The sequence below is a fragment of the Excalfactoria chinensis genome, chromosome 1 (assembly GCF_039878825.1).
Source record: "Excalfactoria chinensis isolate bCotChi1 chromosome 1, bCotChi1.hap2, whole genome shotgun sequence".
Lineage (NCBI taxonomy): Eukaryota > Metazoa > Chordata > Aves > Galliformes > Phasianidae > Excalfactoria > Excalfactoria chinensis.
Window position 1 is genome coordinate 125,128,590 of NC_092825.1, and position 25,871 is coordinate 125,154,460.

At 42.7% G+C, this 25,871-nt stretch overlaps 4 protein-coding genes across 10 annotated transcripts in view; 1 reads left to right on the forward strand and 3 right to left on the reverse strand.

Annotated features, from left to right (window-relative positions):
* Positions 1-2,279, reverse strand: part of INPP4A (inositol polyphosphate-4-phosphatase type I A) — a 106,473-nt gene extending 104,194 nt beyond the window's left edge. For 2 of the 5 annotated variants that reach the window (XM_072335967.1, XM_072335928.1), the window contains exon 1: positions 2,155-2,279. The gene's annotated coding sequence lies outside the window, so the exon portion shown is untranslated. Of the gene's footprint in view, positions 1-366; positions 504-2,154 lie in introns of those variants that run through there. The other 3 variants (XM_072336052.1, XM_072336014.1, XM_072335937.1) reach the window with 3 other exon arrangements.
* A 6,360-nt stretch (positions 2,280-8,639) lies between these two features.
* COA5 (cytochrome c oxidase assembly factor 5) lies at positions 8,640-10,689 on the reverse strand. Its single transcript, XM_072336133.1, has 3 exons — positions 10,473-10,689; positions 10,265-10,348; positions 8,640-9,346 (listed from the first exon to the last, which is right to left on the reverse strand). Exons 1-3 carry the CDS (start codon positions 10,572-10,574, stop codon positions 9,305-9,307), a joined length of 228 nt encoding a protein of 75 aa, XP_072192234.1. The 5' UTR covers positions 10,575-10,689; the 3' UTR covers positions 8,640-9,304.
* On the forward strand, positions 10,670-13,838 carry UNC50 (unc-50 inner nuclear membrane RNA binding protein). Of its 2 annotated transcripts, none has more exons than XM_072336122.1 (5): positions 10,670-11,046; positions 11,525-11,645; positions 12,801-12,940; positions 13,013-13,126; positions 13,512-13,780. In XM_072336122.1, the coding sequence occupies exons 1-5, from the start codon at positions 10,767-10,769 to the stop codon at positions 13,646-13,648; spliced, it is 792 nt and encodes a 263-aa protein (XP_072192223.1). In that variant the 5' UTR covers positions 10,670-10,766; the 3' UTR covers positions 13,649-13,780. The 2 variants fall into 2 exon arrangements, with proteins under 2 accessions (XP_072192223.1, XP_072192214.1); XM_072336113.1 differs by having other exon boundaries at positions 10,671-11,046; positions 13,013-13,114; positions 13,528-13,838.
* A 4,058-nt stretch (positions 13,839-17,896) lies between these two features.
* Positions 17,897-25,871, reverse strand: part of MGAT4A (alpha-1,3-mannosyl-glycoprotein 4-beta-N-acetylglucosaminyltransferase A) — a 67,039-nt gene continuing 59,064 nt past the window's right edge. For both annotated transcript variants that reach the window (XM_072336100.1, XM_072336091.1), the window contains exons 13-16: positions 21,887-21,965; positions 20,416-20,482; positions 19,008-19,120; positions 17,897-18,831 (exon numbers count right to left, since the gene is read on the reverse strand). In XM_072336100.1, the coding sequence (XP_072192201.1) occupies positions 18,805-18,831; positions 19,008-19,120; positions 20,416-20,482; positions 21,887-21,965 (286 nt within the window). In that variant the 3' untranslated portion in view covers positions 17,897-18,804. The remainder of the gene's footprint in view (positions 18,832-19,007; positions 19,121-20,415; positions 20,483-21,886; positions 21,966-25,871) is intronic.

Below are 25,871 nucleotides of genomic sequence, written 5' to 3' on the forward strand. Positions count from 1 at the left end.
CACACAGAAAATCTCCATCTAAGATCAAGACCTCAGGTTGTCTGTAGAGGGAAAACAATGTTATTTTCTCTTATTTCACTAATGTGGTTTTAGTTAAGTTAGTACCAAGGTACACCCTTCAATTTCCACACTTCTTATTTAATGCATGTTAAGAAAAAATATCAGAAATTCAAGAAATTCACGCTTGGTGGAAGTACAACCAAGCAGGAACAGCCTTCTTCCTGAGTGAACGTACTTCAGTGCAGCTTTTACACAGTGTTTTCAAGAAGTGCTAACCAATGTCAGCAGGGCCGGCACCTCCCTTTCCTTTGTGAAAGAGAAGCAGCTGGCCTGGCGGCCTGGCAGAAGCAAAAGCACAACACCCACCTGTGCTGGTTGATGCAACACAGCTAACCCCAGCTTCTGAAATTGGGAAGGCAGCAAGAGCCACCAGGTAAGGGACTGGTAGTTGTTTGGGTTTGCCCTGGCAGCACAGCCTGCTTCTGATCCTTGATGACTATTTCCTTGCAGCAAGCAGAGCACACAAAGATCACTGGAAGCAAAGGAAGGAAAACAAGAAGTGACAGCAAAGTGGAAAAGAGGAAGTAAAACATCCCCTGTATCTGAAGGCTGGGAGAATCTGGCAAAGAACTTACTATATTTACTTAAAGAGCAATGTGTACGACTGACACATCTGAGGTCTGTCTACCGGATCGATGTGGAAGACATACATGCATCACAAAGCTTTCTTCTTCCAAGGCCCACAGCATTTCGGCTCTGGGCAGCCTGCAGGTTGGTGACCTGCCCACAGTAGGGAGATTGAAACTAGATGATCTCTGAGGCCCTTTTCAACCCAGGCTATTCTATGATTTTCCAGCACCATTTCTGCAGAGGATGTCTGTTTAAGATTGAGCTAGATAACCAACAATAGGGAGGAAATTCACTTGGTCAGAAAAGAAACAGGAAGGGAAAGCGATAGGCAGAAGCAAAGAGCAGAGCTCTGGGACACGCTGCCTACAGCGCTTGATCTGCTGCCTCTCTGCAGGACTCAAGTCTCACCTCCAAGCAACACTCAGGAAAGAAATGGGGAATGATTTCCAATAAAGTAATCTACAAAGACAGTCCAGAAGATAATATTCTTCCATTCTAACTTCACATTTAGGTACTAGCAGTTAGATGATTAAAATTCCCTGTAACAAAGCACATGCCATAAGCCTGAATTCACCTTGCCACTTCTCTTCAGAAGGGAGTTCTTCTCTTTAGTACAGCACCTGCATTGCCACACTGCACTTGAATGGGTTAAGGAGAAGGCGGACAACATGCAACCTTCAGTATACCTGAGACTTTAAGACCAAAGGCTCTACAGCCCCAGCAGGGTAGGCTCCTTACTCTAGCCAAAGTTCAAGGCACACTGAAAAGAGAGCCCATGCCTTCTGCCTCAGCTAACAGCAAGCAGGACAGAAGCTGAATTTCTGCAAGGTTTGACCACTGAGGTTCCAAATTTGGCAGTGATGGGAAGCGCCAGACTTCTAAACTTGAGAACATACTGAACTCTGAATGCGCACCAAAAGGATGTGCGCCTGCCTCCCTGCGCTCCCACCTAACACCTGCATTAAAAGTCCAACAGACAAGGGAATGAGTTACAAACACAACACGTTCCCTCTGAGGGCCCTCCAAGTTCCCAGGCGCGGCTCATTGAACCAAACCTTCAGATGAAGGAAAGAAATAAAACCAACCACGGTGAGTTTTTACGAGTCCTTCTGAAACAAGCAGCAGCATGCAGTCGCTTCTCAAGGGGAAACAGATCATCCCGTTGTCAGGACGACAGGGCTGTGCAAGCTCATCTCCCTCATTTTGCAGTTTGAGGGCACGCAAACACACCGGAGCCTCCGCTTCTGCTCCTTAAAACGCAACCCAGGCAGAGCTTCCCTGCTCGCTCCACCGGGCCGGTGCCGCTGCAGGAAGCACGCACGGTACGGGCCCGCAGCCGTCAGCACGGGGACACGCCGCCGCTCGGCTCTCACGCTGCTCCGCCGAAGCCAAGGGAAAGGGCGAGCCCGCGGCCCGGCGGCAAGGCGCTGAGGCGACGCCCCTCCCGCCCCAACCGACCGACAAGGGAAGCAAAACGGACGTAGCCCCCCGACCTCCCCTCAGGACCAGGAGCCCCGCACTCACCTCCGCAGCTCCGCACCACTACGTACGCCGCACCCGCCTGTGACGGCACCGGGAGCAGCCGCCACGCTCCGCCCCTCCGGCCGGGCCCGGCCCCCTGCGGGCCCCGGCTCCGCGCTGAGGGAAGGCGGGCGGCGGCCGGGGGTGTGCGTTGTGCCCGCCGGAACGCTCCTCCTTCGTCATCTGCGAGCGGAGGGATGCGTAAGCAATCACGTAAACAAGTAAATAAAGCGGGTCCCTGCAGCACCACGTAACGGGCGGGAATGGCGGAGCCAAGAGGCAGCCCTCCCGGGCTTCTCCCCGCAGGTACCGCGGGCCACGCAGGAGGCGCAGTGACGGGGCAAGCAGCCCGGCACGCTCCGGTGTGCACACACTGCCAACATGGCTGCAACGTGAGCTGCGCAGGGAGGGCTGCTGCCATCGCTCTGGGGCACGGGCTTCAATCTGCTGCTTCTCACACAGAGGGTGGTGATGCACTGGAACAGGCTGCCCAAGGAGGCTGTGGATGCCCCATCCTTGGAGGCATTCAAGGCCAGGCTGGATGTGGCTCTGGGCAGCCTGGTCTGGTGGTTGCTGACCCTGCACATAGCAGGGGGTTGAAACCAGGTGATCACTGTGGGCCTTTTCAACCCAGGCCATTCTGTGATTCTATGAAAATGAGAGGCAGAGCTTACTTTCAGCGCCTAACCAGACATACACGATTATTAACACTTACGTTTGTTTGGTCATTGGTTAGAACAAAACTAATGAACCATGCCTAATTATCAAACCTCAGAACCTAATTGCCAGAGGAGGGAGACTTCCAGATCATTGCCCTGGGTCTGTTAGTTCAAGGCTCTTCAGCATTTTCCTCAAAGATTCAAAAGCATCTGTCGACAGCTGACTGGGCCGTCACATACAGGACCTAAAACAGCTGATTTGTTTGTTTTAAGCCAAATCCCAGGTTACATATCCCAAAAAAGAATAAAAAGTTGTATTTGGAACACCGGTCAAGCAGCAGACCACAATACTATGACTCTGAAAAGGGCACCGGGGTCATAAAGGAAAAGGAATTGAATGCAAGATCCCAGCTCAACACTGACAAAGCATGACAGACCTAAGAATCAAAATCAATTGTATATAAGGAAAGATTTTACCTACATGTAGGTCGCTAAGAAACTCACTATCAGGGGCTTATCTGCTGCTTCAGAGAACATTATTAATTTGTGAAGCAACTAACAGATGCACAACACAAGGCTTTAGGAGGCAAATGTACATATTTCCTCAAAAAAAAAAAGGTTATTTTATTTACAGAATCACAGGGGTTGGTAGGGACCTCAAAAGATCATTGAGTCCAACCTCCCCTCCCACATTCCCAGCTATAGTAGGTCACACAGGTAGGCGTTCAGTTGGGTCCTGAATACCTCCATAGAAAGAGACTCCACAACCCTTCTGGGCAGCCTGTTCCAGTGCTCCATTACCCTTACTGTAATGTTAGCACAGAACTTCCTGTGTTCAAGTTTTAAGCCATTACTCCTTGTCCTATTGCTAAGAACCACCACAAAGGGCCTGGTCTCATCCATTTGCCTCCCACCTCCCTTTACATATTGATAGATGTCGTTCAGATCCCCCTTCAGTCCTCTTTTCCCTGAGGCTGAAAAGACCCAGGTCACACTGCCTTTAGTTTTAAGCACATTCCCAGAAAGCAAATATAAGCAGCTATTTACCACTCTTGTAGAGCCAGCCCCCAGCTTTTCCTGTGAGTGGAAGCTGAAATCAAATTCCAGCAATAAGCATACACTTTCCTAACAAAAAGATGTCCCTCCTCAGCAGAAAAACTTTAACTAGGCAGAAGGTTTGACTTAGATGAAGGTTGTTAAAACTCTCTTACCTTAACTGATAAGGAGGAGAAAGGGTGCTTCACCGGAGATCCCATGGGTAAATGGACCTCGTGTAGTTTCTGGGTTTGTACTGAGCAACTCAAAACGTCAGACAACTGGTAACCTCATCAGCATGCTCTGCATATCCTCAGCCCGTAAGAGGTTTCCTCCCACCCAGATCTCCAGAAACCATGCTGCTATAGTCATTACAGAGGTACAGCTGTATAAAACAGGATGCAACTCGGATAAAACTTCTACATTCTCTGTTTTCTCCCGAGCTCCTTTTAAAATAGAATCATAGAATCACCAAGGTTGGCAAAGACCTAAAAAATCATCCAATCCAACCATTCATCTATTACCAATAGCTCCCCCCAAAATAATAGTGGTGATACTGCAAAATCATTCTAGATGTCTTGTACTAAGTCACAGACACGCACTTAGTACCTCTGTTACCAAAACACCTTGAATAACTCCCTTCCATTTCACTGCTACCTATTAGTACCTAGATGCAAAGAAAGACGCACATGAAAGATTTCAGAAGGAAAAGAAATGCCTCAGCTTGACATGAAAATAGACTCAATGTTTACCTACTAAACGTACCAATGTTTGAAATATATCACCTGCTATTAATGTCATTAAGCAGATGTCCCTTTTGTTATTTCTCCCTTTGATGTTCAAGTGCATCATTAATCAATCATTGTAAATACTGAGAATAAACTGCAGTTCACTCCAAAAAGAGACCCTCTACAAAGAGACCCTCTACGCTTACAGAATTTTCTCCCAACCAAATCACTGTGGAATCCACTACTTACACACATAACTGCTAAGTACTTTTCTGAAGCTCTCCATGGCTAAACCGCAACAGAGGCAGATAAAGCAGAAATTCAGGACGCCCCATTTGGAAGAAGCAAAAAAGAGAAAGGATCTGAAGGGCTTCTGGTTACTATTCTGTCATCTGCAGTTCACGATGGAAAATCAACTCCATAAGGTCAAGTTTTACACAAGGATTGATACAGGTACATGATATACATAACCTAAATGACCACGTAACAACCGCTAAGGCAGTATGAGCACTTGCTGAAATCCACCGTGTCAACAAAGCTGCTGTGGTTCTGTATTTCTTAGTTTCCAACAAAATACTTGCACAACAGGCACTGCTTACCACCCGTGTTGTGTGCCAGAGTAATTGGCAGACGACTTCACTCGGTGTCTCTTATAAGCAAGAAGTGCCAGCAGTTTGTTCTAGGTTTCTTCTCAAAGAAGACCACTATATACAAAGCTGTTTTGTTGGTGGTTTGTTGGTTTTGTTTATAAAGTATATTTCAAAACTTTATACAGCCAACCTGCTACTCCCCAGAAACTTAGAAGTAAAGAAAGAACATACAGCTTGTTTCTTTGGTCAACCAGTGACTAGTGAAGGTCTTTGTAACACAAATACAAGCACCTGAGATGCAGAAAAGCTTTAAGTGATTAGTAAGAACGCTTGTCTTTCCCTTCAAGACGAGCAACTTAAACAAGACATCAAACTTAAACACAGTGCATTCTTCTTGAATAGCATTCCCTTTCTCTCACTTGTCAGTACATACACATGGGCTTTCATCAAACATGTTCTGCTTAAGCAGCGTGCTCATCTCTTCTTATCAACTAGGAGGAACTGTGAAAGAATATTCAGGCCACAGTATGTGACTGCAGCCAGCTGAACGTGAGCCAGCAGTGTGCCCAGGTGGCCAAGAAGGCCAATGACATCCTGGCTTGTATCAGAAATAGTGTTGACAGCAGGAGCAGGGAAGAGATGGTTCTCTTGGGCTTAGCTCTGGCGAAGCCACACCTCGAGTACCGCTTGGTTTTGGGCCCCTCACTACAAAAAAGACACTGAGGCCCTGGAGAGTGTTCAGAGAAGGGCAACAAAGCTGTGAGGTCTGGAGCACAAGTACTACAGGAACAGCTAAAGCAATGTCAGTCTAGAGAAGAGAAGGCTCAAGGGAGATGTTATCACTCTAAACAACATGAAAGGAGGTTGCAGTGAGATGGGGCCTTTTCTACTGGGTAACAGCGATAGGATGAGAGAGAATGACCTCAAACTGAACCAGGGGAGGGTCAGGTTGGGAATCAGGAAGAATTTCTTCCCAGAAGGAGCAGTGCTGCAGTGGCACAGGCTGCCCAGGGAGGTGGTGCAGTCACTATCCCTGGAGGTGTTCCAGAACCATGTGGATGTGGCACTGAGGGACGTGGTAAGCGGGCACGGTGGGGGTGGGTTACACTAGATCATCTCAGTGGTCTTTTCCAATCTTAACGACTCTATGATTCCGCAGTACAAGCTCACAGCTATGCAAATACAGAAGTGTTTGCAGGACCAGACCAACAAGAGAACAAAGTAAGTGACGAAATGATACATAGTAAGGACACAGGCATGTCCTAACACTGCCTGAGGTGTGAAACTTAGAAACACCCAGCACCCTTGGGCCCTGCCACAACCTGAAACCAATGGAAGAAGTGAGAGCGGCAATGGAAATTTGTTTGGTACTTCCTCAATAGCAATCACCAGCATGGCTTCGGGTGCCACTTCCGACTCTCTGCCACAGATTCAAAGACATTATCTGCTCAATCTTGATAAATCCACCACAGATCTGAAACCTGTATTTTTCAATAAATAAGAGCGGAATAACACGGCACAAAAGGCTGAACATCGGATTATTCAAAGGAAAACATTTTTGTGCAACAGGAAAAAAAAGTTCAATCATACACATAAATTTAGAGCTCGCGGGGTTTGCCATGAATAAAACAGCATTCTTATAAATCACAGAGGAAGCATTAAGAGCTCTCAAGTAGGACACTGCTCATACTCCCAAGGCAATTATGTAATTAGTCATTTTTAGACAGAACGTTATGGTACACAATACTGGCACGGAACAGTCTCTAGAGCAATCCACTGTTCAGATACATACATATTTTTAGATTGGTCTAGCTAGCCCAGTGAACCATTAGCATTTCATAGCTTCCTATCAGATCAAGCAATATCAATCTCATGTTAAATTACTTCAGAAATCCTGAAGCATTCAGTACCAAACACGAGATTTACTTTAGCCTTTGATCTCCATTGGCTCAAGCCAACAACAAAATAATAGGTTCAACTCATCACCTACCTGCTCATCTCCAAGAGGAGCTTCTGCACCATCACTGTAAGAGGTATTTAATTATCTGCTAAGTAGCTTTACATTCATTTTCATTCTTCCTTAAGCATATATATATATATATGTATGTATGTATGTATACATATATATATATATATATATATACGTATGTGTGTGTGTATCTCCATAGAAGACTTGTAACACTTCGAAATTTGAGGGCTATGTCATGGAGACTGTTAAAAGACATCCCAGCAATTAGTTTAGCATGCATCCAAAGAGAGGAAATGGTACCTAGATTGCAGAAAACAAGGGATATTTGCAGTACTTCCACAAATGAAGCAGCTTTCACATGAGAGGCAGAAAATGAAAATGTGAAATCGGTGTTGGTTTATGATTGCAAAAATACACAAATCCTCCACAGGAAGGAAAGTAAACATACGTTGACTCATCGCAGAGCTGTTGCTTAAGAAAGAGAGGATTGCATCATCAATGTGCTCTTCCACTGACGTTATTGATTTTACAGATAACAATCGCTGCATCCATCCGCTCAGGCTAAATGTAAGCCTGCTTTGTGGCTGTTCGTTTTAGCCAAGAAGTTTCTCTTTCCCTTCTCACTATTTCCTAACCTTGCTTCTAATCAGCATGTCTGAAATTACTTCAGCTTCCACGCATATGAATTACATTATCATTTATTTCTTAAAGTCTTTAAGAGGCAGAGAAAGAGGGAAAGGAAGACAAGCTCTTCAGAAGCAAGTTGACAAACAGAAGGAATAAATATTGACTACTGTCACGGCTTTAGTGCTATTTATTGTCTGATAGCCTCACAAATACTTCTTCCTCACCAAGACAGAGCAAAAACCCAACTGATCAGTTACCTGTAATGTCTCAAGGACCACACTCCATCTGCAGACAGATCTGCCACAGTCATCCTTGATCAAAGGAGAACGAAACAATGTCTTCCTCCATTAATTTGTTTGCTTTCTCACTACTGCTGTTCCATAAATTATTTATGATTTGACTTAAACACAAGAAAAAGAAACCAACTAAGGGAAAAGCAAGTTTCTCAAAGTCCTAATAGAAACCTGTTGCAATTTAATTGCGTACGAACATTTTACACCCAGAAATGGGAAGCAAAGAATTCAGAGAGAGAAGTGAAAACAAGGAATACGCTCACAATTCATGGACCGCAATTTCCAACGAGTCTAAATCATCACCCCTAGTTTGTGCAGATGTTTGGACAAATATGACACGCTTGACTGAAAAGCAATGCAAATAAGATGGTCCACGGTCATCTCAGAGGATCTTATAAATGTTCTAAACATTTTTAGAACACGGTGAGAGTGGCCACGCTCTCCTTGCCTTTGGGTTTGCCAGGAACCAGCTCCCCACACACCCAAACACATACAGTCAGCCACATCCTGGCACACGGCTCTCAAGCTCTCAAAAAGAACATTGCCATCATTCCCCTGTACCCGTGTCAACGCAACGAGAAGACAGATTTCTGCAAGATTGATCAAACATGCTTTAATACACAGAAATCAAACTTTAATCCAGTTGTCCAGCGAGACTAGACCATGCTAATAAGAACCAACAAATCACATTAAAAGGAATTCGTATCATGAGGAAAGAGATATCATCCTTGTGTGCGTGGCAGTGTAAAGACCACCACACTTCTACCTGTTAGCGCAGGACTATTGGGCAATAAACTGACTGGGAAGGAAGCAACTCACGATCATCTCACCTCGGGCAACTCAGCTTCTCTAGGGACAGCTCTACCCTGAGGTATCCCCTGGCACACCACTCAAATTCCATTATTTTCTATTACTTGTAATGGTAAAACATGATCAGAATTCGTATAACTACAAAAGACGACTTCATTCCAAAACACAGTGATAACTTCAGCAGCTTTTCCTGGATTCCATGTATTTTATGACAAGCACGTGGCAGGTACCCATTTTGGCCACAACTTGCAGCTTTACGCTTCCCTTCTTTTTAACATTTAAATGCACATCCAGGCATCTGTCAGAATGGCCAGAAGTTGATACCTTCCATGAAAGCACCGCAAAAAGGATGCGGCAGACAGAATCTTCTTACTTTAACCTTTGCTCCAGTTAAAGTGCTGATGAACTCCGATCTCCCACCACGGGGTCTCTGCCAAGGACTTCAGTATCCCTTCCTTCCTCTGAATCTTGACCTGGTATCCAGCTGAAAATTGAAGACAAGATAGTAAGACCGCAGTTCATTTTGCAGAAGAAATACTTCAGAGCACTTAACGCTACTTTGACGCTCTGTAGCTGCAGAAGCGAGTTCAGAATGAAGCTGAACTCACTGTACAGAAAGTGAGTGATGCAGCCAACAACTCATAGGACCTTCCCAAGTCAACAGATGTTGCAATACCTTAAATCTCACATCAAGTTAAAATAAGTGGTAAACATGCCATGTGCTCTGAATTAAATGCAGTAGCACCAGAAATATAGAGTAGCATGGAACGCACAAACACAAAGCAATGTAAATCTAGTTAGACTTTTTTCCCAACAATGGACAAGCGGGATGAGGAAAATTCGGATTTTAGGAGGAGTCAGCAGCAATATCAGTGGGGCCAGGGATAACTTAAACAGAAGCATGTGAGAGCCAGGCCTCCTCCCACATGACTTGAAACTCTGTGCTAGATGCTTTGTTTCCATGAACTCCCTTAATGATCTACAGACAGACACCTGGAGATAGCTATCCTGCAGCACCAAGTAGTACACACTTCAAGTGCTCCCCATACACGTTGTTTCTTATGACCTCATAGACAGGACTCGGCCTAAATCAATCCCTTAGTTTACAGCTATAGCATCTATAAACGACACTTAAATCAAGGCTCGATTAAAAGCAATGCTGAGAACATCCACCTCTCTTATCGCAGCTGTTGCTTTCTAAGCTGAATTCAACCTCAGTAAGCATCTCTTCCATCTTACTGACGCTCTTGTACCACTTTGCTGTTCACGATATTCCACGTGAAATCCAAGGCCCCAGACTGCTCTGTTTGCTGAACTGAAGGGCCTTTCTTTGGAAACAGTGAGAAGGACTTGAAAGCCACAAACCACAAGCAGAAACCCAAAGGCACGCTCGGGCACTTACCATCGATCTTTTGCACGCAAAAAACGTCAGCTGCAAACTTTTACAGTGCCCTTCCTTCAAGCACTGCCTGGGACTTTTGTTTTCCTGTCGGATAAGGAGCAAAAGGATTAAATCACCCAGGGGAGCGCCCTCAGCTCACACAGACACCTCACGGCGGGCCGGCGATAGCGGCGGGGCTGTAGGGGCGCGGGGCCGCTGTGGCGCTCACCTGCAGGACGCAGGGGCTCTCCAGCAGGCACTGCCGCAGGTCCTCCCGCACCCCGCCGCAGGCCCGCCCGTCCTCCTCCTTCTCTTCGTAGTACTTGGGCATGGCGAACGGGGCCGCGCCGTTACCGGCAAGAAGCGAGCGCCGCCATCTTGGAACGGGAGAGCGGATTTCCGGCCGAAGCGCCCCGCCCGGCGGCCGCTACGCGTGAGTCGGCGCGACGTCTGCGGAAGCGGAAGGAGCGGCGGAGCGGGTGTGGCGTCGCGCTGCCGCCGCCGCCGTCCCTTCCCCGGCGCGATGCTGCCCACCACCTCCGTGGGCGGCCGCGGTCAGGGCAACGGCGCGCTCAGCCCCCGCGATGCGGCGCGGCACACGGCCGGGGCCAAGCGGCACAAGTACCTGCGGCGGCTGCTGCACGTCAGGCAGATGGACTTCGAGTTCGCGCTGTGGCAGATGCTGTACCTGTTCACCTCCCCGCAGAGGGTCTACCGCAACTTCCACTACCGAAAGCAGACCAAGGACCAGTGGGCGCGGGACGACCCCGCCTTCCTGGTGCTCCTCAGCGTGTGGCTCTGCGGTGCGTGCGGAGAGCGGGGCCCACAGCTCTTCTCTCGGGCCACAGCGATGGCGTGAGATGTGAGGGCTTCACGTTGGGCGGGGGAGCGTCAGGCCGGGTGTTGGGAAACATTTGTGCTCACACAGAGCGGTGCTGCAGTGGCACGGGCTGCACAGGGAGGCGGTGCAGTCACTCAGTGCTCAGGAGCAGTGTGGATGTGGCACTGAGGGGCGTGGGCATGGTGGGGGTGGGCTGACAGCCTGACTGTATGGTCTGAGAGGTCTTCCCCAGCCTTAGTAACTCCAATTGTACTGCACTCGGTATTTCGTGGAGGAAAAATAAACCGTCTGTTTATTAAACCAGCTGCAAAATTAAAGATAAAAAGGAAACTGCTGTTTGTTTGTTTTTTTAGCACCAAACTCAGAAAAAAATAACACTGATTGATAACCTCATCCTTTCTTTTCCAAAGCTAACTTGAAAAACCTTCTTCTCTTTTCAGTGTCTACTGTAGGATTTGGATTTGTGCTGGACATGGGGTTTTTTGAAACAATAAAGTTGCTGCTTTGGGTTGTGTTCATAGACTGTGTAGGTGTCGGTCTCCTGATAGCAACGCTGATGTGGTAAGTAGTCGTAGAATCATAGAATGGTTTGGGTTGGAAGGGACCTTTAAGATCATCTCGTTCCAACCCCCTGCTGTAGGCAGGGCCACCTCCCACTAGAGCCGGTTGCTCACAGCCCCATCCAGCCTGGCCTTGAGGGAGGTGACATCCACAGCCTCACTGGGCGACTTGTTCCAGTGTCTCACCACCCTCACAATAGAGAATTCCTTCCTGATATCTAGTCTAAGTCTACCCTCTTCCAGTTTAAGACCATTTCCCCTCGGAGTTCAGTGCTGCCGTTGGGACAATGATGGGCCATGCTGACTGTCAGTTTTGGGCCATTGATTGTTGGTCTGGATTATTTAAGCCGTCTTTTCCAAACATGATTCTATGAAATGTTGCTTTAAAAAATGCATCTTCTTCTTTACTGGTTCCTGTGAGAAGGTTCATCGGTAGAAAGGGTGTATTGTAGTGAACATTACATGTTTTTCTTTCTTTTTGTGCTGGGTGCTCTTAAGCAATAATTCCAAATCAAGAGCTTGGTGATCAGAAAGGAATCTTAATTCTTCTGCTTTGTTTCAAGTCTCTTCCTCCTGTGCTTGCTCACCTTTTTTGTTTGGCAAAAGTTTCCCCTGTTCACAATGAGGCCCTTCTTGCCTCACCTTACCCTGCATCCAGGATCTGCCTCCTTCTGACTCTGCTGGCACAAAGACATTTCAGAGGAAGTTAATCTCGAAGATCCAATCTCTTAACTCCTTGTTTCTAAGCACATGGTGACTTCTTGTTCTGCTTCTAAACAGCAGGCATTTTCGGACAGACCTTACACTGAATTAAACGTAAGGTCTTGACGTTTGTTCTGTAGCAACAACTGGTTCTGCTGTTGTCAATGTGTAATTGCACTGATAAATTCTGCCACTGAACTGTTTAAAGGAAGAGTTTTGGCACTGTGTTTCCAGCAGCGTGTTTCAGCTACCTGTTGAATGCTAAACTGAAGTAAGAGTTTTAACAAAAGTGTTCTGAGGTCAGTTTGGCTTGCAGAACTCTTGAGTATTTCTCCCCCGGAACAGAAGTACCAGAGTTGGGATCTGAGATGTAGCTTGCTGTCTCAAACCAATGTTTTGTCAGACAACTTCAGAGCTTCACATTAACCACGTTTTCACCTACCTTTGTGCATAGGTTCATTTCTAACAAGTACTTGGTAAAGCAGCAGAACAGAGACTACGACGTGGAGTGGGGATACGCTTTTGACGTTCATCTGAATGCTTTCTACCCACTCCTGGTCATTCTGCATTTTATCCAGCTGTTTTTCATCAACTGTAAGTAAAAGATTTGCTTTCTCTCCACTGATGTCATCTATCACAGCAGCTGAGACCAGTTGTCTCTTTCAGATGTCATCATACCTAATTCAGTCATTGGATATTTTGTTGGGAACACGTTATGGCTGATTGCAATTGGCTATTATATCTATGTGACATTCCTTGGATACAGCGGTAAGTTATGGCAACTTTTTCTATAGCGCTGAGAGAAAAAGCATTACTGTAGTCTGTCGGTGTGACAACGATGTACCCAGTGCATGTTTTCATGTGGGTAAACAACAGAAGTTATATTTTTCACCACAGCAGCTTCCCTTGTACTTGGAGACCTGTAACAGCTCAACTTGTTTCTCATCTATAAATCCACTTCAAAGCCTTTTCATAGGATAATAGTTCGGTATCGAGTTTAAGTCGCTATTTTTAGGTGAATTTACCTATCCCACTTAAGTTCTTTTATACCTGTGATCAGTGCAGGGCTAATAGGGCAGCAGAGCAGAACTACTTCTGTCTCTGCTCAAGGCCATTCTCCATGAAGCGCCTGTTTGAAAGAGCACTTCTTTACCCGTGCTTCGCTTTCACTTCTTTTTCAGCATTGCCCTTTCTGAAGAACACAGCCATCCTTCTGTATCCATTTGCACTGCTCATTGTGCTCTATTTGATCTCATTAGCGTGCGGATGGAACTTCACCAAGATGCTTTGTTCCTTTTATAAGTACAGAGTGAAATAAAAACAGGACTTCATTTATCCACTGATTATTTTTTGCTTTATCTTAGCTGTCTCGATGACAAACAAAACCAGTTAAGAACTGATTGTAAATGGTTGTAAATTTCTCTTTATTGTAGATAATTGTGTAAAAAAAAAGTTTGAAGTGTCTTTTTTTTATTAAAATATTTACACCAGTAAACATGTTAGCAATTTTGTTCAAATACTTCTGCAGTACATTCCTACAAACAATTGTACACCTGTAACCTAACTTTAACTGCAACAAGTCTATGTAGCATAACTCTTACTGCAGCTATTTTGCACGTACTGGCATAAGCTCTACATTACATGGGTTTTAAGTGACACCAAAGAACAGTTTTATGTAAGAATAATATTGGGATACCTTGCCTTGGGACTGCATGAAAATAGAAGTGTTGATAATGTTGCAGTGGTAAAGCAACATCTGGCTCCAGGTATAGAGCTGTCCTCTCCTTTTATGAAAGAACTTTAGATCGTTTTATTTTAATGATTATTTTAAATATACACGGACGATGCTGGCACACAGAAGTAACATAGATGCAAGGCACAATTACCATGACCCCATACCAGGTTTCCAAATATAGCAGCAAGTTTTTTTAGTCTAATCTAGAGAAGTCCAATGGGTATTATTACATCCACCAGTACAAAGTGGGATGTTAATGACAATGGAAGGAAAGTACGAGTTAATTTGGCCACACAGGCTTATGGCAATGCCTACAGCTGTGAAGTCCACAAGGCAGGAGTATAAACTGACCATTACAAACAACACCTTCTGCAAAATGAAGATGATGACTTCCCTAAGACTGTGTTCAATATGAAACGTGAGCGCTAGGATTCGGTTTCAAAAACAATGCAAGAGTAAACTGCGTACAGTAAGACTTCGTATTTCAATACTAGAATTTGATCTCTAAGGAAAAACTATATCTTGTCTTAAAATACCAAATATGCTGGCAGTGCATCTTACAGTACTGTGTGTTTCAGCCACTGTTAAGGCTTGAAGAGAATTGTGTTCCCCCCTCAGCAGACACAGAGCAACGTTCCCCTTTTTAACAAGGAAAGCACTGAACCGCTGACACAAGGAAGGCTAAGGATTCCAGTCTGCCCTGGCTAACGAGCTCCCATCCTGCAGGCAGCTATGGCCTTACTGTACTACATTCCCTAAAAGGAATCCCAGCACCACTGGGCTCACCACTGACAATTCTTCATATTTAGTGCCCTCTGGAACAATACCATTGAAAATCAATGGAGGACTCGGGGCCTGTGTACCTTGCCTTCAGAGATAAAAGTTCGTCCCCTCAAAACAAGGCTTCGTAGTTCTCACAGTTAAGCTACTTGAAGTTGAAGCTGTTCACTGTTCACAGCAGAAATCGGCAAAACCCTTAAGAACTAAAACACTCCAAGAATAGTTCAATATGTCTGTACGGGGCGTGTGTTTACATCACTAATTGATGCTAGCCTGAAAACACCAGCTGCTTAAAAGCCTTTCAGCATCACGCTGCTGACTGTAAAGATAGAAAGCATTGGGCTTTTTCTTTCTTCTACAGCTACTTGCCTTCGCTTGATCACAATACATCCCTCCTTGTAAGGACAGATATACAACTCAAGGCTGACGTAGTTCGGAGGGACAAGGTTTGAAAAATCCATTTTTTCTTTCCCATTAAATTAAAACAATATTCTATTTTCTGTTCATATTACTTTGTTTTCAGTAGGACTACCCACTAATCACGCACGGCAAGATTATACTAGCAGTTCTGTGTTTCCTTGATCCAGAGCAACCATGATCAGCTCCGAAGAGCTGGTGCTATGATCAGCTGCTCCGCCTGGCATCCAACACATGACACTAAGAATAATTCAACCAAAAAATGATTTTCTTCTGTTAATGACTTTGGGTTCAAGTCATCTTTTCCAAAGCAGCTAATAGGATCACAGGGAAACATGGTTTATGTTGAAACACTTGCCATTATTTGATTACTATAAGATTCGTTGACCTACAGGGGATTTTTAAGACCTCTTAAAAACAAAAAGTTAGTTAAATGTAGGAAAATAACTCTGTCCAAATCAGGTCACTGGTTTAAGATGCTGAGAGGAACTCTTGTGGTAAATAACTCATGGCACATCTAAGATACACGGCCCATGTGGATCACACCCCGTCACAGAGTACCTGAGGCAGTGACTGCTGAACCGAGCAGCCAAAGCATTCTTATTTCAGCAGTAATTCCAGGAAGGAGACTCGCACTTCATTAGACCGACTTAAGGATTAGAATTTGAAAGCCCAAAGTAGCTCCGTAGAGATAATTTCCAAGCAACTCTGCAGAACTTTCTGATAGGTCCGAATTTACCTGAATCTACAAAACTTCATTTGTAGCACAATTATTGCAGAAGTGCATAAGCTCAAGAAGATTGTAAGCGTGAAGGGAGCCCAACTCCTGCTGCTACAATGCGATAAGAATGCAGTCTTCTTTAAGAAGAAACAAAACCCAAACCTCTGTGCTCTATCAGCTCTAGTCAATTTGTTGCTTCTGATAAATGTCGTCTTGATGTTCTTGAGAACTGAATGTACTGGTAACGCCCCAGGTTTGGTAGTGAATGCTGTAAGGGGTTTATCTGATTACATCTGTTGTCAGTGATTCATCTTAACAAACTGAAACACTAGAAACAGCGATGCTTTGACAGTAAGCACATGATCAATAAATGGTACCAGTGAACATAGGGACTCATGGAAAAAGACAGCAGTCACTACCAACAAAACAACTTATTTTAAGAAACTATGGTACTTAGTGCAATCAAAACCATAGTAAGTAGCTAAAGCCTGCCTTGCCTGCATCATTCATTCACAGACACAACTGAGAAGAAAACCTACTTCCTTAGACCCGTGCCAGTTAATGTGTGATAAAAAGCCACTGCAGGCTAATACTTGGATGGAATGGCATTGTACATACAGCAAACTGGGATACGGCAGCACACCAGGCTAGATCCAGGTAGAATTTTGAGCCAACCTTCCTCACTTTTATTTACAGCATCTGATATAATCAGGAAAAAAAAAAAAAAGCAAACAAGGTTTTCCTGATAGGTTTCTTATTTTTTCAACTTAAACGCGCCCATCTACATAGGACTTCTGTGTACAAATGTTATCTTCCTTGTGCCCTCAGACAACGCAGCTAAAACAAAATGACTGGTCTGTAGAAGTACTTCTGCTTATCAACTTGAATACTGCTGCTCTGGCTAAGCTACAACACAATTAGCCAAGGAGACAGAAAAAAAGACAAGTTGAGTCTGCATTCCAGTGGTGGTAGCTCTTAGCTTTCAGTGCTGGAGTCAGGTCTAGGCTCCTGCTCCTTAACAGTAGGTCACAAAATAAGAGGCCAAACCTATTAGAACTTTCCTGCTAGAGACATGAATCCAAGATCTTTACCCTAGATTACAGACCCTGCAGCAGGCTTTGCACATCTGTGCCCTGACCACAGAGTTGCTGGGGATAAGGGAGCTCCTCCTCATAAGGAAAACTGCGCCAGCTTTTGAGATGCCCATTTCAAGAGGCTGCTTCACAGCATGGCTGAGAACCCCCAGGGCAGGGAGAGGCCTCCCTCCAGCATCAATCAGGCACTTCATTCCTGCTGGAGAGGAAACCCTGCCTCTTCTTCCTGACCATCTCTGACCACGTAACTTAAATCTTCCCACATCTGTATCATAAGCACCTTTGCCTATGCTAAAGGACTCTTATAAACAGTGGCAGCATTAGTACTGCAACAATTCAACTCCGGATTTAATCCAAACCCCTTTTCCTGACAGAGTTTCCAATTTAAGATCACTGTTGTTTCCTCTGCAACAAAAAAGCAGGGCACTAACTAACTTGAGGCCCAACTCACTTCTTAGTTTAATAAGAACGAGTTATTACATTGATCACTAAAGGAATCAATCCAAAACCTTACTTTTGAGCAATAAAAGAAAACAGAAATAAACCAGAACTACTCACTGTGATGTATCTAAAAGAAACACTGCGGTAACTGCTTAAAAGAAGACCTCTGTAGACCAAGCGTATCTCGTTACTATTAACCCTTTTGAAAGAAGTTCACTTCTGTCACTCCAAAGCAAAGCTGGGGAATATTTCTTTCAGTATAGAAAATGAATTTATCCAGGCTAGGAAATGTCTAAAAAGTTTTGTTGTTGCTTTTTTTTCCTTTTTCCTTTTATTTTTTTTTCTCTCTTTTTTTTTTTTTTTAAGAAAGAACGGTTTGGAGTTGAAAAACTCTTCTAAAAGGCAATGGGTTATTGTATCTAAAATCACTGCACGTTTAGTACATCATATGAAATCAGACATTTCAACATGCTCTTCGTGTGGCTACAAACTGTACATAGTGGAATCCCATCGTTCCAAAGAAGAATCCTCTTTAGAACTCTGTTAAATGCCTCTGAACTGAATTCCAATTCCGCGTACAAAACTACGCCATTTGGAAACTTAAACTCGTCGTTTTCCTTTGTAACATGGCAGTATATCTGAAATATGGTATTAATTTATGTTTGCATCTGCAAAGAAAAATGCAGAAAGATAACTTAAGCTAGAGAATTCATAAGAAAAACTATATCAATTTAAAATTTTACTGCATAAAAATATGTACTTTTCAAATTATCTCAATAAATTAAACATCCCTAACATTTTTAATATATATCCCTGACGATCTATAAAAGAGGGCTCTTGTTATAGAAAATAAATGAAACTCCGAAAGTACCCCCTTCATAAAACATATTTAACAATAATTATATATTTTTCTTCTTTCAGGAATGTAACAATATGTACAACTTCTCTATATTACCATACTATCAAAATAGTACAGATTAAGCGTAGTAGGGTTCTGCAACTGTAAGATGGCAAAGTCACGTTGAAGTGGAGGGCAACTTAGGCCTCAGATGAACATTATCAGTGTGGAGCGTCAGTTTCTGGATGGATCAGATAAGAAGGGGTCAATACAATCTTCTCATCTACAGTAGATTTCACAAGAGGTAGAGTTCAAGTGAAAACGAAGAATTTGGAATAAGGTGCATGCTCAGTATTTGCAATCTGTGAGTCGTTAAGGATGCCAGACTTTATAGGAAAAGGTTTCAAGGATTCCTTCTTATCCCTTTGACGATCAGTTTGTCATCTTTTTAATATGAATCTGAAACAGAAAAGCAGGAAAAAAGAAAACAACCCATTACATTTTAAGGAGGTTGCCGTTCTCTCAATAACAGGAAGTAAATGTTTTCAGTGCTAGCCAAAAGTTGGAGCTTCGGACAGGAATGGAGAAACCTCACATTGGCAGTTTTATCTTTAGAAAATCATATCGTCTCTCACCTCATTCAGAATTGCCCAGACTGCTGAATTCTGTATTACTGAAAGCCGGAATGATGCAATAGGGTTTAGGCTGGGGTCAACTGTTCCTTCAGCTACACCGTTTTCAAACTTCCCTGCAACAGAAGTGAAAGTATACCCTCAATTAACTTCTAGTTAACAAAGCATAGACTCCATGTCCAAAAAATGCATCTACAGTATCACAGTTCACAGCTGATGCCGGGTGCTGCTGGATGCGGGGCTGACTGGTATCATCAGTATTAGACATGGAGGTTGGTGGCCCTGCCTGCAGTAGAGGGGCTAGATCTTGATGATCTTTAAGGTCCCTTCCAACCCAAGCCATTCTATGGTTCTATGATTTCCCAAAACAGAAAGCAGCCAATGTCTTTGGTATCAATTTGCTGATACAATAAGCAGCAATCAAGATGGGAGATGTCATCGGAGAAGCCAGACCTGAACAGGATTACACTAAAGAATCAGAGCTTCAGAACTGTCTGCAGTATGTGCATCTCTGAAGATCATAGGGGATTACTTCACGTAATATTGTGGACCTAAACATGAAACCCCTGGCTTATGTGTGTTCAAAGAGCATTGAGCACATTCATGCTTAATGTACTCCCATCTAAAGAATCCTTAAATATATTACAAATTAATAAGAATCCAGATTAAAAGCCCAGTTAGAAATTATACTTGAAACATAACTGCATCAACTGTAATTCATTAAGATGAAAAAAGAAATTGCTTTCATTATAATTGGGATGCCCAGCCCATATCAAACACAGTAAAATAAATAAAATTTAAAAAAAAGTAAAAAAGAAAAAAAAAAGTTGGATTGAACAGTATCCAAAACTGATCTACAAGTAACATTTCTCTTTCCTGACAACAGGTATCCGGCCATTTCCTGCCCCTTTCTCCAGCAGCCACTTGGTTACAGAAATGCCGATCTCATCCCATGACAAAAGGGCTGATTGTCTGACTGTAGGGTTGGTTCAGACCCCAGTTCCTGCTGACAGGCACTCGAGTGCAACAGCTCACTGGGAAGGACTCGTGTAGTCACAGGACATGAGAGATAATCTTATGCAACCTGGAAATGCCTCAACAATCGATTACATCAAGTAATGTAGGTTGATGTATTTGGTCAGAGAAGTTGGGCATCACTAGATGAATGATGCAGAAGTTGGGCTGCGCTACAGTTAACAGTCACAACAGGCCTTTGCTTAGTACATCAGCCTCAAAGAATAAATACTGGAAGCAATTTTAACTAAAGTCTACAAGGTCACACACCCAAAATGAAGGAACAAAACCCAAATTTAGGTTTGGTTTTAATTAAAGCGTCTTATCCGTTGCAGTAGTAACAAAGCACATGGCATTCTATACGAGTAAGAGAAAAGCACTGCTGTCTGTGGCATACCTATTCTGAAGTAACCATCCTCTAAGCGTTTGTCTTTGGTTTCTTTGCTTAATACCAATTCTTCATTCTACAATGACAGAGCACAGATAAGTTTATTTATTTTTCACATTTGATATTGCCAAGGAAGGCCAAATTTGTACACACTTGTTATATATCCAGCATCCATCTTATCTAAACAAATTATAAACCAGTATAGAATAGTTATTTATAGCCTTTGGTAAGCTGACACAAAAATAAGTACTTCAGAATGGAACTGTATTTGACTTCGAAGTAGAAAAAGGAAGTCCCTTAAGTGCCCCACTTAACTGATATGTCAACTGCCACATGAATAAAATCCATAGCAGACAGGGGTGCACACAGAAAAAGCAAAAGCAAAATCTCGCCTTGTTTTCCTATGGTTGAACCAGAGGTTTCTCTCAGACCAAATGAAACTTCCAGCTCATTTTTTTTGATGTAATTTTGGGTAAAATGGACCAGCAAAGGAAGCATTTCAGTTATCACTCCCTTACTGAAAAGGATGGATACCAATAAGCTTCTTTCATAAGCACAGAAAAATAAAACTGTAGACCAGAGCTTCAAAAACAGCCTGGAAATTACAACCAGAATCAAGGGATCCAATACTAGAAGACCCACTATAAGAATTTCCTAGGAATCAGTCACCATTTCTCAACGGGCACAGGACAGAGGTCATTAAATCCATCTGCTCTTTGTTTTCTCCCCATCTCAAGACCCAGACCAATCTAGTCTAGTTTTTAGCACTATGCAATCCCTCCATGATCATTTACTTATTATTGTATCGGTTGTATGGGAGAAGACAGACACACTTTGCTATTCTATTACCATATAACTTTGAAGTAATATCCTAAACCTTTCCCAGAGTTTTGGGATATAAATGATTAGGTGTAATATCCAATTGAAGGAAAAGAGCCTGTATCATCTGGCTTCAAGCTAGGATATATTTTAGACAGTACAGTGCTCCCCCGAAATAAAAATCAGACTGATTTATGGTGGAAAAAAATCAGGTCATCAGGAGAAAGGCACAGATTTACTCTGAGAATCCAGATAGTGAACAATCTGTAAGGATTTGTGGCAAGGTCTGGATGTACGCCAATTCCTGAACCAAGTTCGTTTTTTTCTTAACTAGGTCGAAACTGATTTAGCTTTCCCCTTCTCCAAAACACACAGGAAAGGGCAGATTATTTGGTTATTTTTGTTTTAAATAGTAACAGTGAATTGGAAGAAAATGAAGTTGTTGACCTCCACATTAGCAATACCTCGTAGTAGACTGAATAGTTCCAATAACTTTCCATGAATAGAGTCAATGTTAAAAAAAAGTACAAGCATCCAAAGCCTACAGTTATAAAAGAAACCATCAGGTCTGTCTTACCCTGTTAAAAAAGGGAAGTCAATACAATTACGAGGCTTTGCCTTTATCCTGTAATGAAGGAGAAACAAATCAATGTGTTCATACCTGAAAAGGCAAAACTTCCACTGTTGTGTTTAGAAGTATGTCTCCTGGATGCTCTGGGTTGCCACTGTGGAACAAGTACCTATAAATAAAAAGGAAAACATAAGACAGTCTACATCTATCGGTCATTGATCAATTAATAGCTACGTTGCCACCTTACGTACTGCTAATCACTTTATCTGACTTATAACAATAAATGCAACTTTCATACTAGACCTACATCAACTGATGATTGAACAAGTGAAAGATGGTTTCACATACTACTGTAATTGAAAGGGCCAGCTAAAATTTTTGCATTTATTAAAGAGCAGTTGGGTAATGTTTCACCAGGAAGATCCCTAGATCTGGTCTCCACACATTGCATTACACAAAGCGGACAACACTATAGCTACTATTATCAGGTATGCACTGGCATCACTTCCAGTCTCTCCTTTGCTTCCCATGTCTGGTTGGCCCATTCTTGTGCCATCAGAATGAACTCCGCAGATCTATTCTGAACCAGGTCAGAAAATGTATTTGCATGGAGCCTCTTGCCAGATCAGTTCTCCCTGATGCCTGACCTCTGCTCTGGTTCTTTGCACAGCCTCATTAACGACTGTGCCAGGAACTCCCAGCCAATACACTAATGATATCTGAATTGAAACTTCTATTCCAGAGACAGATTATTATAACGATATATGTATATTTTCCTTTGTTAACAAAATCATCTGTAGTGAGATTGTTTTTTTCTTAATGTACAAAGGATTACTATATTATGTACCTATAGAACGTCCCCATTAACCTCATTCAGATGAGTAATTAATGATCTTTTTTAGCGCAAAAGAGCAAATACATTTTAAACTGTATCCAAACCTTCCCTATAATTATTAAGTAGTGAAGTGCAAATCTTAGCATTCTAACTTCCCCCTCCCCAACAGTTTTTGCAGTACTGTACACCTGCAGATAGTCAGTTATGAAAGACAGGATTTACTTTCTTTATATATAAACACAAACTTCATACCTCTTGATACCAAACAGATGCACACACCTAAATAAGTATCAGTATATTTTACCACTAGGTGGTATCAGTGCTTGAAAAATTGCTCATTTCTTCTTATTTTTTCCTAGGAGACCACAGCGTTTGTTCAGATTACTGTCTAAAAACTGCTTATATGCTACGCTTACTCAAAAGACACTTTTAATAAACCTAATTTACTGTTAATACATTCAAATGAGTATGTAAAAAAAAGAAAGAAAAATCTATCAAGACATTTCAAACCTTCCTTCAATTGGAAGCTAGAGAAATAAACATGAAGCCATTACCTTCCACATTAAACACATCACCAGCCAGGGACAAAATTAGTTCAGAAATTATCGCTTGATTAAAATTGCAAACATTTCAGCTCCATTTGCAATTTATTAAGACATAATTGTAGATGTCAATTCCAGTTTGTCTTTCTCCAGTATGAAGCCAGGTAAGTACCTGCCATTAATCCACACTCCGTAACTACAACTCAAGAAGTAAAACAGAGCCCTTTGACCCTGAATTAGAAATGTCTGCGGTAATAAGTTAATAGGAATTAATTTAAAAACACACAAACACACAGAGGCGTACCACGTTTATCAAGGCTCAGAGGAGTCAAGATCATAGATTCAGGTCTCAGAAAGCTACACTGACCAGAAAGTTGCACTGATTTCAGTAGAACTTCACGCACTGAACAGCGAGACAGCTGGATCCACTCAGCTCCAACACTGCCTGTACCTATATGCACCTCTGTGATCATGTGCTCCCAGTGAAGATAACACTGCAGGGGTGGTCCATGTGGGGGGAGGCAGTGGCTGGGTTCTGTTTTGTTTCAAGAGCAGCCCTACTGCCACCACAGCGGCCATTTCTCCTACTGTGCTGACTTCTGAAACTCAGGTGGGGTTTCTCCCCCAGCCCAAGAGCCTACCAGGCTAGGAGGGCATCAAGCTCAAAAGCTGGCGAGATGCTGAAACCATTACGGGAAGTCATAAAAACTATTTATCCGTAATCAAGCCCACTTTTTTTCAGTCTGTTTTCTATATCTGTCTACCATATGCACATACATATAACACATGCATATGTTACATCTTATTTAAGATTATGTTTAGAACAGAAGGGATATTTTTATATCTGAGCCCTGCCTGAATGCCTGTCAGATAACACCTACTCTGACAGAAGTTGCACAGATACGAAAAATAGAAGCATGAATGCACATAACACGGCTCATATCTATAATCAATCTTCTGCTTAGAAATACAGTTTATGAATTAGAAAATTCACTTTGAAATAACATTTAATTTACAAATGAGCGGCTGTTCTACAGCTCCTAAAAGCAGCCTCATTTAGCTGTTCTTTTATGAAGCTCGTCTCCTTGACACACTGATAAATCACAAGCTTTCAAGGCTTTCAGGCTACAAAAATGTTTTTCTGGAGACCAAAAGACAGAGACAGAAAGCCACCAAAGTTGCTGTGCTTTTGGTTAAGTCATTCTGACATCTGTCCTGGGATTTATAGGTGACAGCCATCAGAAATACTAAAAACCACGCGCCTTTTTTTCTCCACTTTGTTTAACTGATATTTTCCCCTAAGGATGGAATCAAAACCATTTTTGTCTATTTGCTACTTAAACATAATGCCTTCTGAACCATCCTTTCAAGTTCAAATTCTGAAAGCCACAGGCCTGTTAAGTATAATAATCCCAGCAAATGCATATTTAACCTGGAGTTATAAAACACCATGGTTGCCTTGCAGAACATTACCTCACAGCCTGCTTTAATTCCAAAAACAGGTGGGCAACTTGGACGTTCTTGATGAAAATCAACAGCAAAAGGCAACTCACAACTAGAAAATGAAATAGCGATGTATCTCAACTTCAGAGAACCTTTTCCACTCTCTTTAATTTGAAGAGGCCAGGGTCAAACATAATAGCTAGCACATCTATCCAAAAACACAAGGAACCTCCTGTCTGCCAGGAGTTACTGTATGTACAAACTAGAGCTCACATTCTCTTCTTAACCTCCATATAATACAAGAGTAGAAGAAGATGCTAGAAAGAAGATTAAGAGAACAAAGTGAAGCAAAGTCAAAGTCGCAAAGAAAATTTCAGTCCTCACACTGAGTGACCTGAAAATTGAAGCTGAGGATTTGACTTCAGCCCACAGAACCAGATACGACTATTATGTCAACCAGAGGAACAAAATCAAAATAAAACCACTAAGCTGAAGCCAGTGCTCATACACACCATAGCTAAACAGGATGAAGGGCAGAAAAGTTATATATATATATATATATATATATATATATATATATATATATATATATAAAAAAAACGTGCTCCAATTTAGAGCCACCCCAGTAATGAGAGCCTACAAAGATTCCCATTTCTGTGGCAACTTCCTGAAATGTGTTCATCAATATGCATTTATTAATTTCTACGTGCACTAATATCAAATGATATCAACCTACATATGTTTACCTTCAGTATTCTTTGAATAGTTAACACTTCTCCATCTTTAAGTACTGATGTTTTCACCTGTGCTAAGCTAACTTCAACTCTTTACTCTCTGTATTTTGCTTACGGAGTGGACGTCTCTTTCTTTTTTTCCCTACACACTGAGATTCAAAGAACTGAGCCTAAATTTCCAGAATTGTTTCCATTCAGGCACTCAGAAATCTGCCTTATTGTCTCTTACACTTTATTATAAACAAAAATCATTGGCATTCCCATTTCTTGTTTTTAAACACAACATGCAACTCTATGCATCTTCTGTTTCGCTGAGCCACCACAAAGAGAACGTAGATCAGGACACTACAAGCTCACCAGTAAATGGCAGCTTTACAAAAGGAAATAATATAAGGGAAATCTTAAAAATGCAGAAGTCACAGCCACTGCCAATGCATTTTTTGTTCTGAATAAAACAGACTCATCTCACTTGGTGCTCAACACAACTATTCCAGGAATCTATTTATGAATGTGGGCCTTTG